Source organism: Anabrus simplex, chromosome 4 (genome assembly GCF_040414725.1).
Source record: "Anabrus simplex isolate iqAnaSimp1 chromosome 4, ASM4041472v1, whole genome shotgun sequence".
In the NCBI taxonomy this organism is placed as follows: domain Eukaryota; kingdom Metazoa; phylum Arthropoda; class Insecta; order Orthoptera; family Tettigoniidae; genus Anabrus; species Anabrus simplex.
In genome coordinates this window covers 228,279,178-228,294,921 of record NC_090268.1, presented here as the reverse complement: position 1 = coordinate 228,294,921, position 15,744 = coordinate 228,279,178, and the positions used below count along the sequence as shown (strand labels likewise).

The 15,744-nt window shown below is 37.3% G+C and overlaps 1 protein-coding gene across 2 annotated transcripts in view; it reads left to right on the top strand.

Moving 5' to 3' along the window:
• LOC136871800 (aromatic-L-amino-acid decarboxylase) overlaps positions 1 to 15,744 on the top strand; it is a 151,265-nt gene that overhangs the window by 128,805 nt on the left and 6,716 nt on the right. The window contains exons 8-10 of one of the 2 annotated variants that reach the window (XM_067145399.2): positions 2,998 to 3,109; positions 8,535 to 8,652; positions 14,938 to 15,028. In XM_067145399.2, coding sequence (XP_067001500.1) covers positions 2,998 to 3,109; positions 8,535 to 8,652; positions 14,938 to 15,028 — 321 coding nt within the window. The remainder of the gene's footprint in view (positions 1 to 2,997; positions 3,110 to 8,534; positions 8,653 to 14,937; positions 15,029 to 15,744) is intronic. The other variant, XM_067145402.2, reaches the window with a different exon arrangement.

Sequence of the window (15,744 nt, the reverse complement as noted above, 5' to 3'; positions counted from 1 at the left end):
TCATCAAAAAAGCTGACTACAGATGCTAGCCCAGTAATATTCTCGACGATCGTGGAAAGAGAGTCATCAATTTCTTTCTCTCCCAAATTGGGGATGGAAATGGGCAAATCAAGGGACTCTCTAAGCTTGTTGGTGTCTATTGCAACCGTGCCTCCAGATTGAACGTTTCTGATAGTTAACTCGTATATCAACTCCTCTTTGCGCAAGTAGTTAAGGAGGAGAACATCGCGAGGGCCGGGCATGATGACAGAACAATTTTGAAAAACTCAAAAAATTCCAGCAACTGAGAAAATTGTTAGAGTTCGAATCAAAGCAATGTTTAGCCGTCAAAAGGGGCTAAATTGAGACCCATTCAACCACGCTCTGCTACCACTTGTTACGGAGATATCCGTGGTAGGTAGAGGTGAAAGAAGGTGCGGGTGTGAATGGGTTTCAAGCTACGAATTTAACGTGCAATGTAAAATTAATTTAAAATTTAACTAGGTTATATTTTCTTTTCAAAAACAAGAGATAACAATCATAACAGGTACAGAGTAGCAAAAATGTAGGTACAATATTACTGGATTCGGGCTCAGTGCCCTTACTTCATAACTCTTGGGCCATCAGCCCCGCCTTACTCCAAAAAAAATTTTAGCCAAGGGGCAGAAAGCCCCATTCATGCCCAGGAGCACTGGCTCCAAACATTACACATAAAGCCTGCACGAGGCATACAGAAACAAATTTCAAAGAGCGATCCGCTCTCAAAATTGTAAGCCTATCACAAGGCCACACCAAACTCTACCTTCAAGCTGTCCTTCTAAGGACGTATTCACAGGGGTAAAATACCCAACCAACTGAGGTCTATTACATGAAAAGAAGGTTGATTACATGACCTCTAAAATAACAATTTGAGAGGAGGCGATCTTGCACTCCTAATACACTTTGTTTTTAAAACCTAATCTGGCTCTGGGCCGCTAACGCAAGGGCTAATCCCATACTACAGAGGTGACTTAGAGAAGAACACTTTACATTACATAAACGAAGAATAGTTTGAAAAAAATAAGTTCACCTCAAAACAAATGTGAGTGGGAGCTCGAGAGGGTTAGCACTCTCTATCCCAATATGTAGCTTTACAAGAAAAAGATGAAAAGAGTAATTACATTTTAGGAAAAGGTTACATGATGGAAATGCTTCGAACCCGCCGCGAGTGTTAAACTGCCGACCTAGCAAGAAAAGAAGTTATTAATAGGCCATTACCTGGTGTTGAACGGCTGAAGAAGAAAGAGGCGCTTCCCGCCTCCTGCTATGTACTTAATACACTGAAAGATGGAACAGAAGTGGCCCGGAGACCCCAAAATCAGCAGTTTATATACTCTCGCGGAAGTTTCTAGGCGTTAGGGGAATGAAAACACCCGCCCACAATGTTTTTATTGGATAGGACCCCGCAATCGATTCAAGTTGGGGGAAGATACATCTGATTGGATAGAAATTAATTTAAGAAATTCGGGATTGGATACATGCAAAACAAGGGGAAAGAGAGGGGTATACAGCCAACTTAAACAATAACAGAAAGAAATTTAGCAAAGAACAAACATTTGAAATAAAAATTTCTTCAACAAAATAGTTCTTTGACTCCACACTAGGTTGCACTATTGTTGATCTTCAGTAGTGTCCTCTAGAAGAGAAAGTTCACACTTCTTACTTCAAGCTAAACAAAAACACATCAAAAGTGACACAGTTCAAAAACTCAAAATTTTCCACGTGGTGACATCTACTGAGAAAGTAGAGAATTAATAGAATAGATAAAGTTCAACCTTCCTCCAGAAGAGGAGTTTCAACTGGCGCAACTTTTAAATAAACGGTGTAGAGGTGTACCGCCCGGTACAATAATAATAATAATAATAATAATAATAATAATAATAATAATAATAATAATAATAATAATAATAATAATAATAATAATAATAATAATAATAATACGGGTCAACAAATATACTAGCATTATGTGTGGACATAAACCTAATTTACGAAATCACAATTTCATTTAATAAATAGTCTCAGGTCTGTATTTCCTATTTAACCCTAGTACCTTGTTAATATATTGTAATGTATTTATAAACATTGCAATTACTGTATAGTATTGAGTAGGTGGAATAAACTTTGTATATTATTTTATATGTAATCTTAATTCAATACGGAACCAATAATGAAGTTTATAGCCTTGAATAACCCTTTATAGGTTAGTGGCTAAATATGTTGCCATCACCTTTTTGTCATATGTTCAAATTATTTTTCCTCTATGCTCTACAATATATGTTTTTCTTTTCTTTTACTATTTGTTTTACATTGAACCAAAACAGATAGGTCTTATGGAGACAATCTGAGAGGAAAAGGCTACAAGTGGGAAGGAAGTGGTCATGGCATTAATTAAGGTACAGCTCTAGCATTTGCCTTGTGTGAAAATGGGAAACCATGGAAAATCATCTTCAAAGTTGCCAACAGTGTGATACGAAACTACCGTCACCCGAATACAAGCTCACAGCTGCATGCCCCTAACCGTACGGCCAACTCGCTTGGTGCAATCTATTGTGTTAGTATAGTTTGTATGGGTGCAGTTTTCATCAGATAGGTGTGTTTTGATGTCTTACTATGGTATCACAGTTGTTCCAATACTGAAAGCTAAATACGTAATCATTATCCATGTAGGTTCTGTATGCGAAAGGTGGTCAAATTAGCCAACAACTACTCCAGTAAAAAGGGCATGAGCAAATGTGAAAGGGGAATACATGGTAACAATTACACCCATCATTATAAGGAAATTGATTAAAATGAACTTAAGTTTCTATTATTATGCATATAATATACCTTGAATGAACTAGTAAATTGTATGCAAAATATAAATTCTATAACTGAATATTCTCAGAAACTTATTTGAGATTCAAGACTTTTAATTATAGGAAAGGGATTGGTTGTGTTCTGAAATAGTTATGTACTCACTTCTGATGTCTAATGTTACAGGTAGTGGCAACACTTGGAACTACTTGCTCATGTGCGTTTGATGCTCTGGATGAACTTGGTGTAGTGTGTAACCGTGAGGGAGTGTGGCTTCATGTGGATGCTGCCTATGCAGGTACTTGAACTTCTACTGAAACTTTTATGGGTTACGATGTTTTCTATTTTGACATTTCTCTTGTTTCTACTTTGTACTCATTTCCTCATCTCATATTATCAGGCTTTGGATAATTATGAATCTTTGGAGTAGTTTTATCTTAATAGTGCACGTTGTGTGTCTTTCTCCTGTTATGCATATATTTTAAAGTACTGAGCATTTTGAGCTTCTGCAAGACAATACTGGAAAATATGGCATGTAACTGAGGTAAGTGTTTGAAACCTGTGCATGACTCATGCTGGTTATCGCCAAGTAGGCTGTTTGACAGGTGAGCAGCATGTTTAAAATTAGCAATACCAACTCTACATTTGGCCATGGCTTTGTCTACCTGCAACCCAATTAGGCTAGTACTGATTCATGGAATAACAGGGCTGTCTTTTCCCCCACTTCATAAATAGTTAAATACAATTTTTAAGTGCATAACTATATTTTAGTCAATTTTTGTAACATGAAGGGTAGGCTGAAGAGATTAAAGTTTGTGAATGTCCCACCGATTATATCTGGTTATCTGAAGATATCCCCTCAAAACTTGTTACTTTTCAGACACTCGCAAAGACACTTACTTTGCATAAGTAAACTCAATAGTTCCAATCTTCAACACTGATCCCTCGTATATTCTATACCTAGTTGAGTTAAATTCTCAAAGCATTCCGTATATAAACATGGTTTTCAGTCATACGATGGGGTAATATTTATTTAGAACTAGCTGTTTTAGCCAGCATTATTGATGTGATTATCACTTTGCATGTGAGTGATCACAATTTTGTCAATCTCTCATGTTGTTCCTGAGATTCTGGTGCATGTAGGTGGACATCCTTCTGCTTGTCAGAAGCTTGTCATAACATACTCTCTTCCTGGCTCTCTCTCTGACCCTTTTCAGTTTCATCCTCTTTTTGCATTATTGATTCTCTTGATTTTATCTCTTCCTTCTGTTATAAAAACCAAGTACTGTGTCAGCATGATATTCAAACAGTACAGACAAATGTACAAAGCCTTTGAGATGTTTTTCAGGGTGATCTCCATTTCAACTTTCCAGAGAGTTAGTTACTGACTCTTAGGCTTGAACTTTCACACAATTGTCACTGATATTTCACTGTACTGGAAAAAGGTATAGAGCAAAAAAGTTTATAACTAATATTCTAAAATGTTGTCATAGTTTTTTTTTTTCTGTAAAAGCAACCATAAAAAAGATACTAGAGTTTCAGGCCCCTTCTGAATTCTTTTTAACAAGTTATAACCAAGATCTTATTCGCCCTTATCCTAAACTTAAACACCAGGTTTCATGAAAATCCATCAATCTATTTTCCTGTGATGCTATAACAAACAAACAAACAAACAAACAAACAAACAAACAAACATAAATACATACATTTTTTTTAAAGCTGCTTTACGTCACACCAACACAGATAGATCTTATGGCGACGATGGGATAGGAAAGGGCTGGGAGTGGAAAGGAAGCAGTCGTGGCCTTCATTAAGGTACAGCCCCAGCATTTGCCTGGTGTGAAAATGGGAAACCGCGTAAAACCAATTTCAGGGCTGCCGACAGTGGGGTTCGAACCCACTATCTCCTGGATGCAAGCTCACAGCTGCACGCCCCTAACCGCACAGCCAACTCGCCTGGTAACAACAAACAAACAGAAGAAACAACAGACAAAAATTAAACAGAACGTGGCATAGGCCATTATTTGTTATATCTGATATCTGAGGCATTTGATGGAGACCAGAGAGTAGTGGTGGTAAAACTGAAACTAGGTCAAATTGTGAGGGTAAAAGAAACAAGACAGAAGAAAATAAAAGTATGGCAATTAAAAGATAAGAACTCAGAGAAATTTCAGGAGTTAAAAACAGCACATCCCTATATTAGAAATAGAAAGTGTAGAAGAGGAATGGACCAAATTTAAAAACACGTTTGTAAAGTGTGCAGAGAAGAGTTGTGGCAGAACTTCGGCAAGAGTGAAGGAAAAGGAGATACCTTAGTGGAATGAAATGGTGAAGGAGGTTGTTAAACAAAAGAAGAAAGCATGGCAAGAATTGAATAGAGATAGGTAAGAAGTAAGATTAAGTAGGTACCAGGAGATTAAAAGTAAGTGTAAAAAAGTGATAAATGAAAAAGAAAATGTTGGGAGAGATTCACACAAGAGTTGGAAAAGGATGTAAATGGTGGAAAAAGGATGTTGGGATTGATAAAAAATAAGAGAAAATAAAATATCTACACAAAACAAGTTAAGGAAGAGAGTGAACCCAGAGGAGATAAGGAATAGCTGGACAGATTATTTCGATTAACTCTTGAATGTGAGAAATGATGCAGAAGAGCATGTAATGGTAAATCGGAATGATTCAGAAATGCAGAGTGAAAATTATTGTTAAACAAATGAAAACAGGAAAAGCAGCAGGGATGGATGACATATCTGTGGAAATGATAAAGAGAGCAGGACAGCAGGACCCATTGGTCTACAATGGTTAAACAGGCTAGTAAGAGTAAGAATCAATCACTACTGATCTGCATTTAGGGCAGTCGCCCAGGTGGCATATTCCCTATCTGTTGATTTCCTAGCCTTTTCTTAAATGATTGCAAAGAAATTGGAAATTTATTGAACATCTCCCTTGGTAAGTTATTCCAATCCCTAAATTTGATTTTGAGTTACCAAATTATTGAGATATAGAGAATACCGCTTTCGAGCGTGTGTAGCACATACCTGAGTAATGTGTATATACGGACTTATACTGAACACAGTATTTTTAACAGTATTTAAAAATATACACACAAACTTGTATATTATGGCATCACCTTAATTATAACCCTTATTACAGTAAATTAGAAGACAGAATACAGTACATATAGTAGTGAAACAAGAAACATATCTCCATTCACACATTTGGAAAAAGTCTGTTAGTCTCTTCTGTGTTTTTTTTTTTTGTTGACCTTATTTTTTTCCACATAGTTTTCAACAACATTTATTGCTGTAAAAACACTTGGTCATTTACATTCAACTGACTCTGTATGTACAATCGAAGAATAGCCGCTGCACTTAACGTCTGGTCTGCTGATGGTACAGGAGAAGGCAGCGCCAACTTTCTTCTTCTTCTTGCTCAGCAGCAGCATTGACTGTATCCGTAGGAGGTTCGGCCATTATAATGTCAGAGTCCACATTTATGTAAGCCTCAAAATCAGCTTCTCAGTTAACAAGCTGCTGATACTCCACCCATTCTTCAGGAATAGGAGCGACTTTCCCCTCTTCATGTTCTGAAACTTCTAGTCACCTTTCAAAAATCCTGCTTTGTGGAAACAGTTTAATTATTTCCTGCTTCACATCAGCCCACTATTTACTCAGCATTCTGATCAACTGTAGCAGATTAATGTCTGTTAAAGACTCCTCAGATTCAATTCCTCTCAGAATTCTTTGAACAGCGATCTTCCTATGGAAATGCTTCAAGTTTTTAATCACCCCTTGGTCCATGGGCTGTAGTTTGGATGCTAAGTTCGGTGGCAAGAAAACCATGCGCACTGCCTTTAACTCCTGAATGAGCATCTGGGGATGAGCAAGGCAGGTGTCTACGAAAGGGACGTTGAAACTTCTCATCAATCCCACACAACCAAGATTCGTAAATGGAGCTTGTCATCCACAACTTCCTGGGTTGCTTTTGTACCTGACCGGTAATGAATTTACACCAGAGAATCAGCGAGGCTTCGCTGGTTTTCCGATCACTAGAAGTTTTAGGTTTTTGGTTCCCATCATATTAGCTCCCAGTATCACTGTAACCCTTCCTTTACTTGTTAACTCTTTGTCACAACCCACAAATGCTGTATTGCACAGGTAATGTTGTACAAAATTTGCGTTACAGAGTATTTTTTGCTTCAAGGGAGGAAACATTTGCTTCAAGAAATCAAGAAATTCATGTAACCAAATTTTGACTAACAGAGAGATAACTATACTGAAGAATAGGACAAACGGCCAGGAGATTGAAGTTACTTCGAGATACTGAAAATTCAAGTAATGGAGGTTTGAGATATCGAGGTTTGACTGTATAAGAATTGTCCCAGTTGTGTCCAGACTCCAGTGGCGAGAACAGATCGGATTAGAAACCAGACTGGACTAAGACGGGAAGTGTATTGTCTCCACTTATGTTTATAATGGTTATGGATGTAATTCTAAAGGAAACAAAGGCAGGACATGGAGGGGATATGAAAACATTGTTGTTTGCAGACGACAGTGATCTGGGGAGTCAACAACACAGAAGTGAAAATCCAACTAGAGGCTTTAAATGACAATATTGAGAAATGTGGGATGAAAATCAATGTGGAGAAGAGCAAAACAGTGGTGATGACAAGAGGATAAAGAGAAGGAATCATTAGTATCAGGTGGAAAACCTTGAGGTTGTTGAATACTTCAAATATCTGGGGTGAAATAATGCAAGATGCAAGATTATATAAGAAAACCAGCAGAGGGGTATAAGTGGGAAATACGTTCTACCAGAACGTAAGGAACCTGGTGTGGAACAGAGAAGTTCCTATGAAATGTAAAGATATAATGTTCAAGATGTACTATACCACTATATTAACGTATGCATCAGATACTTGGACTTTGACAGCAAGAAATTCAGGCCAGTGAGATAAAGTTCCTGAGGAGTATGGTAGAGAAGACAAAGAGAGACAGAGTAAGAAATGTTGAGGTCAGAAAAGAATTAGGGGTAGAAAAACTGAGTGATAGGATGGAGAAGAGTAAATTGAGATGGTTTGGACATGTTATGAGGATGGAGGAGGGAAGGATAGCAAAACAAGTGTTGGAGGCTAAGATATAAGGAAGAGGGCAAGAGGGAGGCCAAGAGAAAGATAAATGGACCTTTCCCATCCTGTGTCGCCGGATACCTTAGATGTATTAGAGTGACTAGCATTTTTTTTCTAACAAAGGAGTTCATAGTATGAAGACCAGATGGCAGCAGCAAACAATGAATGCTGTTGCTGCTGTCTTACCATTACATACTACACTGATGCAGTAGGAGCGGTGACTCTAATGTGCCATGAATCAGATCACTGTATTGATTCAGTAACGTGAACGGAATCAAATGAATCGATTCAGTAAAATGAATCGAATGTCCCATCACTAACACAAATAGGAGATTATGTATACAGTGTACAAATTAAAAATATCACCACAATAAATAATCTGTAAATTTATTCATTAATTGTAGATAAAATTAAAGTCCAGTATTAGTTCAGATTCTTTAAATAAGCAGCGTGCAGTACAGTATACATTTATTTGCGGTGGCCAGTATAACCTCATTATAAAGGTATTTTAAGGGATTCTTTCTGATTTTATTTGCAACTTTATTGATATAAAATTATCTCTCTACTTGGTGAATAACTCATATCTGTGGTACAATAGGCTCTGCATTCATCTGCCCCGAGTACCGATACCTGATGGCTGGAGTAGAGCGAGCAGACTCCTTCAACTTCAACCCACATAAGTGGATGCTGGTGAACTTTGACTGCTCAGCCATGTGGTAAGTGACTTTTGACTATGCAATTTATTACCAATCTGTGAAGGACATGTATTTTGTAAGTTGCAGAATTTATTTATTGCATTTTTATCTTGTGTATGGGGGGCACTATTAGCATAGCAGGTTAGCTGTTGGCTTTCTGCCCTGACAGTTGAAAGTTCAAAACTGAAGGATACTAGGATGAAATGTTAATGTGAAAGATAATATTATGGCATCAGGCTTAAACCCTCAGCTAAGACCAAAGATGAGTAAGGGTAGCTCCAGCAACTCCAAAAAATAATCTGGGATAAGCTGAAGAATGATTTTAAAAATGTAATTTAGAACAGCAAAGAGAAGCACGTTTGTGAATTACTAATCATGATTTTACATAGATACAAAAAGAGAGAAAGTGGGAGATTGACATCAGTACAGACTCAAGATATCCACAAGAAAGACTCAAAAGAAATAGGCTACACTGTCTGGGGAAATAAAGAATAAGGGCTTAAGCAGTGAATATTTAATTTTCACAACTGCATTATGTTTGTAGTTCACTTGTACTTCATTTCAAGTGGCTCAGGTAGTGTTTGAAGAAATTTATTTTATAACTCAATAAATATACTATACAGTAATGGCACTTTTTCTGTTTATTTGTAAAAGCGACCTTCAGAGACAAAGAAGTATTGGAAAGGAACAAACAAGTATAAAATCAAGTCACAGAGATAGAGAGGAAGAAGAAAAGGAACACATAATAGAATAAACACTTGACTTGAAAAGTTATGTTTTACTTACGAACTATGAGTTGACGACATGGGATGAATTGTGTAGCTGTAAGCTTGCATTTGAGAGATAGTAGATTTGAACCTCACTAATGGCAGCCCTGAAGGTTTGATACGACACAGATAAGCGAAACACAATATGCCTGTAACATATCAAGCATAAGAGGAAGACAGCTTTAGAGAAGATATATAACATCAGTCTATTGAACGATAATAATACATCGTGCTGAGAAGTTGGAAACCTCTTTAATGAAAAACAGTTACACCAACTACTGTATATTCTGTTGTAAGCCGGCAGCTTACTGTTTTCAGTATACAGTGCTTAATGCCACCTTTGATAGACAATAGCTAGTCCAACTTCTTCAGTTTAAAAAAAAGTGCAAGTGTGTCTTTTATGTGAGTTATGTCAGTTACCAGTATATGAAGGCCATAACAAAATTTAAATCCAGCCTTATACCATCTTCACCTCAACAGTAGAAATACATTAAACTCTTCTCATATTACGACACTATGACTTCTAAAACAGCTCCTCCCAATTTCCTGTTTTGTAAAATTAATATTTCTTGAAAATTTCTCATCTTCCCCACTTGATGGTTCAGTTGTTCTACATTCTAAGTTATAATTATTTAAATCTCTCATCTTACCATATTCTATGTAGTATTCTGTGTCAGTGTTGGTGAGTTTGTGGCAGTGTGGATGTCCTTCCCCCCTCCTCCTTTTGTGCTGGCTGACTCTCTTAATGTCACATGCTCCTTGACAAATTCAATTAATTAATTTTATTTACACTTAAAATCAAAGCCTTTCCATTAAATTGGTCAATTCTTCACCTCGCTGTTCACTACATCCAATGCTAAAAAGTTTTAGGCAGTGGCGCCGACTTTGGGGAAGGAGGGGAGAGGCGTTTTCTGCCCTTCAAAATGATCCCAGGAGGACAGAGTGCCATTTCCACCCCCACCCCCTCCCACCTAAAAATTAATCTCTTAGATTTTAAGTCCCCTTAAAATGTGGAGTTCACTTGTCTTTGGAGCCCCGAGTTGAGAATTACAGTATAACAAGGTTTAAAAAGAAAGTCCCAAGTCTGGTTCTCTCAGATCTGCTGTGGGATTGGTTAAGCTTCGCTGATGGAGTTACATCCAGAGAGTCTGGTGAGCTTTCGCTGATGAGTTTGAGAAGAGAGTGGGGGTACTTCCCTTAAAACTTTTGTTGAGCGATGAGTTGATGGGTGACTCGAGTTGACTGACAGCTACAACAGTTACCTGGACTCCCTGGAGTTTCCATAAAAGTAATCAGTGCAATTAATATGTTATCCATGTACAGTCAAAAAACGTTCAGATTTGCAAATTATAGAAAATATGAGTTTCATAATTTTGAGTTTAACACAATGCGGTCAGAAGCGAATGGTAGTAACTTTCTGTTACGTGGGTTTCACAGTCACGAACCATGTCAAACGATCAATCAAGAATTAATTTCAAACAGTGTAAAAAGAAAGGTGCATGACGAGATATGCGAACGGCCACTGAAGTTGCATTAGTTCATTCACCCACTCTGCCTAGAAGTAGAAGGATTTCCCAAATCGTATGACAATTTTGAAGATAATTCAGCAGAGCAGTTTGATTCAGTTGAACAAAGGTACAGGTGCTTATTCTTTGCAATCATAGATGACAATGTTAATTGTTTTTTGGTTCCCCATTTAGACAGATCGTCTTACAAATTCTTACTTGAATTCCAGCAGTTTCTACTTGGGGGTGATGCAAACAAAGACAAAATTTTACAATTCCATGATGATGATATAGGCTCTGATCATCTTTCACTTTGAGAATTACAGTGTAACAAGATTTAAAAAGAAAGTCCCAAGTCTGGTTCTCTCAGATCTGTTGCGGGATAGGTTGAGCTTCACTGATGGGGTCCCATTGAGACGTTTTCGAATGAAGGAAAAAATAATTGATAACTTAAAGGACATTACCAATCACTTCAAGAAAGTGGTTCATCTTAAGTATTTGGTCTCAGAACTGTTCAAAACCAAACCAAACCCCATGACACTACAGCCCTTGAAGGGCCTTGGCCTACCAAGCGACTGCTGCTCAGCCCGAAGGCCTGCAGATTACGAGGTGTCGTGTCAGAACTATTCAGGTTTTAAAAAATAGTGATGACATCCTGTGACAACTTCAACAGATGAGAGGTTTTTCTCAGGCCTTATAAGACTTAGGAGTTATTTCCGTACAACTACAGGAGGGCAGAGATTCAATTCCTTGAGCCTTCTGTATGTAGGCCTACACAAGGATGCTTCTAAGGCATTAAATCTGGAGAAATTATATATGAATCAAATTCAATTTTTCTGTTTACTTGTGAATATTATTGAACACTCCATATATAAGATTTGTTCAAAAATGTATTTGAGAAACAAGCTCTATTATTATTGTTCTGCTTTTATTCCCCGCCCCCCAATAAATACCTGAAGTTGGTGCATCTGGTTTGAGGCGTTTCCTTTTGTGCTGTTTGACACTGTGAGTGTATCATACATACTCCTGGCATTTTGATTTTGATTATGTTACTTTAATCTAACTGTTGTTCTCGGATATCAAATTAAGACTGGGATAAATTATTAGAGTACATAAGCCTAATTAAATGAACATTGTAAGTCTCCTTTTTTATAGGGAGGGCAGAGAACTATCATCAGGTCTTGTAGTCAAAGTATTTTGTGATCTTATTTTATCTACAGTAGATCTATAAAGGTTTTTTATTAATTTTTATTTTAACAATTTTAAGTGTATTAATGCTTGTTCTGTATGTTGAGTGACAGTGACATTTGAAAATGTAAGTTCAGTGATGATGATGATGATGATGATGATGATGATTATAAGGCTTCAGCTACTGTGTGCAGGCATTTCTATTTGATGCCATTTAGGTCGTCCATGAATCTACAGAGATAACATTCTTAACCCTGTAGAAGTCGCACCTATTTTTGTAATGTTAGTAGTCGCCAGTTTTTATTTTGTTCTTTACATTAATATAATTAATAGTTTCCTTTTATCGAAAACCATGTTTCTACATTTAACAAAGAAATCTACACTATAACATAGCAAATACTCATTTTCTATTTTGTGGAAAAAAATAGACCAAAGAAATCAACAAAATGAAAATAATGGCCAAATTATCACATACAATAAAAATAAGTACAGATAAAAAAGTTTAAATAAAAAATTTTATACAAGAAAAAATGGACCCATCCTTAACTACTATGTGTGTGCACAAGGGTCTGACCAAATCACTCAACAGATAACAAATGTTACTTTCAGGAAGCAAGGAGTAAAATCAGCAAGTGACTAGCACTTATGTTAGTTGTCACACAGAGGTATGGCAAAACATTATACATTAAAAAAGCTCTTTGTTAGTAGCAACAGTGGAGCTACTCAAACATACGGTAGTCACAATACTTGATCAACGTCTCTCTGAAAAGTACTCAAGTTATAGGAGGTTAGTCAACCAAGATCACTAACGACCAAGCACAAAAGTACCTGCCACGACTTATTGAGGGTTATTAAAATTATAAAATCCTTTTAATAACAACCACCTACTCAATACAATACATTACTCATTGAATTATAAAATAATCATGAGGTGTCTTAAATAATGAGGGTTATGTAAGAAATACTTAATAGGACAGAGAACATCAAACTTTATTAATTAAATTCAGAAAATTCCCCAGAAAGACAAGGTAATTAAGTTTTGCACCTACTTTATACCAGTTCTCATATGTGGTTAATAATATTAATGGCTTTACGTCCCAGTAACTAAGGTTTTTGGAGACGCCAATGTGCCGGAATTTAGTCCTGCAGAAGTTTTTTCATGTGCCAGTAAATCTATGGACTCTCATATGTGGTTTGAAGACATGTAATATATTAAGCAAAGTTTACAGCAGAATTCAAGCCATAGAAATGAGATTCATCAGAACTATGAAGAAAAGACAGGCTCAGAAATTATATGAGAAACAGGCCTGCAATAAGGTTTCTATTACTTTCAGTGGTGTGTTAATGCAATGAGAACAGTGAGATCTAAAAGGGGAAGGAGAGGAAAAAAAAAAAAAAAACATGAAGACGAAGGCTAATAAAGTAGTGAATGTGTTTTTGTTTGGGTCATCAGTCCACAGACTGGTTTAATGCATTCCCTTGTCCCAGTCCAAATTCTCTTATTGCATTACCTTTCCTTCCTTGGCCTACCACTGAATTCTAGTCTCTCATCACAATTAGACTCTAGTCTTCTTTTAAATATTGTATTGAATCTTCTCTCTCTTCATATATTCTTTTGATTTCTTCATCGTCTGCTGAACTAGTAGGCATATAGACCTGTACTTTTGTGGTGGCCATTGGCTTGGTGTCTATCTTAACAACAACAATTCATTCACTATACTGATTGTGGCAGCTTACCCACTGCCCTATTTTCTTATTCATTATTAAACCAAATCCTTCATTTCCCATTTGATTTTGTGTTGATAACTCTGAAGTCGCCTGACTAAAACTCCTGCACTTCCTACCAGTGTACTTCACTTATACCAACTACATCTAACTTTAGTCTATCTATTTCCCTTTTCAGATTTTCTAACCTACCAAAATGATTCAAACTTATAACATTCCACACTCCAACTCGTAGAATGTCAGTATTCATCTCCCTGCTGATTACTCTCCTCTTGTGTAGTCCCCACCTGGAGATCTGAATGGGGGACAATTGTACCTGGGAGGGAGCCATCATCAGTACATCATTCATATACAGAGAGCTGCATGTCCCTGGGAGTTAGTTATGGCTATAGTTTCCCTTTGTTCTTAGCGTGTAGCACTATCAACATAGCTAACCCATGTTAAACATTATTACAAGGCCATATCAGGCAATCATCCAGACCGCCAACCTTGTAACTTCTGGGACAGGTACGGGAGAATGGATTCACATGGGAGGACATCCAGGAACAAAAATTGTACAAAGAATGGAAGAGGTGGTGAGCGCTTGCTTGCCACCCCCAAAAAACTGGAGTGACAGCTGATGATGATACAACTTGTATACGTTCACTTACTTCAAATCATCTTGCTCCTTCTACACAATGAGGGAATTTTTCAAATTTCAAAATTCTCTCCCCTCTTTGAAAACTCTTCATAAATATACTGTATATTTGTGTGTCTTATTACACTATACAAAATGAGCCTCCATGGCTCAGACGGCACCACACTGGCCTCTCAACGCTGGGTTCCGTGGTTTAAATCCCTGTTACTCCAAGTGAGATTTGTGCTAGACAAAGCAGAGGTGGGACATGTTTTTCTTCAGGAATGCCAGTTTTCCCTGTAACCTTTAATTCCAGCAACACTCTCCCATATAATTTAATTTAATTTGTCAGTCATTAATCATTGCCCCGGTTGAATGATTGGAAACAGTATGTGGAGTTTCATTCATTACAGTACACAAAATTATCGTCATAGTGGTTTCTTAGATAATTTTGTTCCCAAAAACGAGTCAGAGAAGTGTAACCGAACAGTGACATTTGTTGCAGGCTGAAGGACCCTATGGATGTTGTGAACGCCTTCAATGTTGATCCTCTCTACCTCAAACATGACCAGCAAGGATCTGCACCAGACTACAGGGTATGTACTTAAACACAGTTATTTGGGTGTATGACCATAGAAAATTGATACTAACATGCATGATTCTGTATAGATTACTGTTAACAGTACATACAATATCTGACAGTCCTATGAATTTAGGGGTGAAATACGTGTTAAACTCCCTTCATCAAATGGAAACTGTATTACATGGATAATGGAAATCAAAATACCCAATTTTTATGGAATACAGTATATCCAAGTTCTGGAATGAAGCATTTAGAAAATTTTCAGGCACCCTGTGAAAGTCTACCCGGTGGTGGTGGTGGTGGTGGTGGTGGTGGTGATTATTGTTGTTTTAAGAGGAAATGCAACTAGGTAACCATCCTCTATATAACTATTCAGATAGAAAAAAATGGAAGGGATCCGACACTTCGAAAAATGAAGGTATCGGCCAAAGAAATACAAGGGCCACGAAGGGTGTGAAAATGAAAGACTCCCTAGGGCTTGAATGCTCTAATACCATCTGGATCAGAAAAGAACAAGAGTTGACCAAGGGAGGTCGGATAGAATAGAAGGTAAAGAGCCTGGCACAAGTAAGTTGAAGCAATTCCAGGTTTCAGCTAAGGGCACCGCAGTCGCCAACCCATGCTCTCAAGTTAAAAGCCCCTGGATCTCCTTTTAGTCACCTTTTCTGACAGGCAGGAGATACGAGTGTTATTCTACTGCTCCCTCCAACAAGGGGCAACTCATCTAAC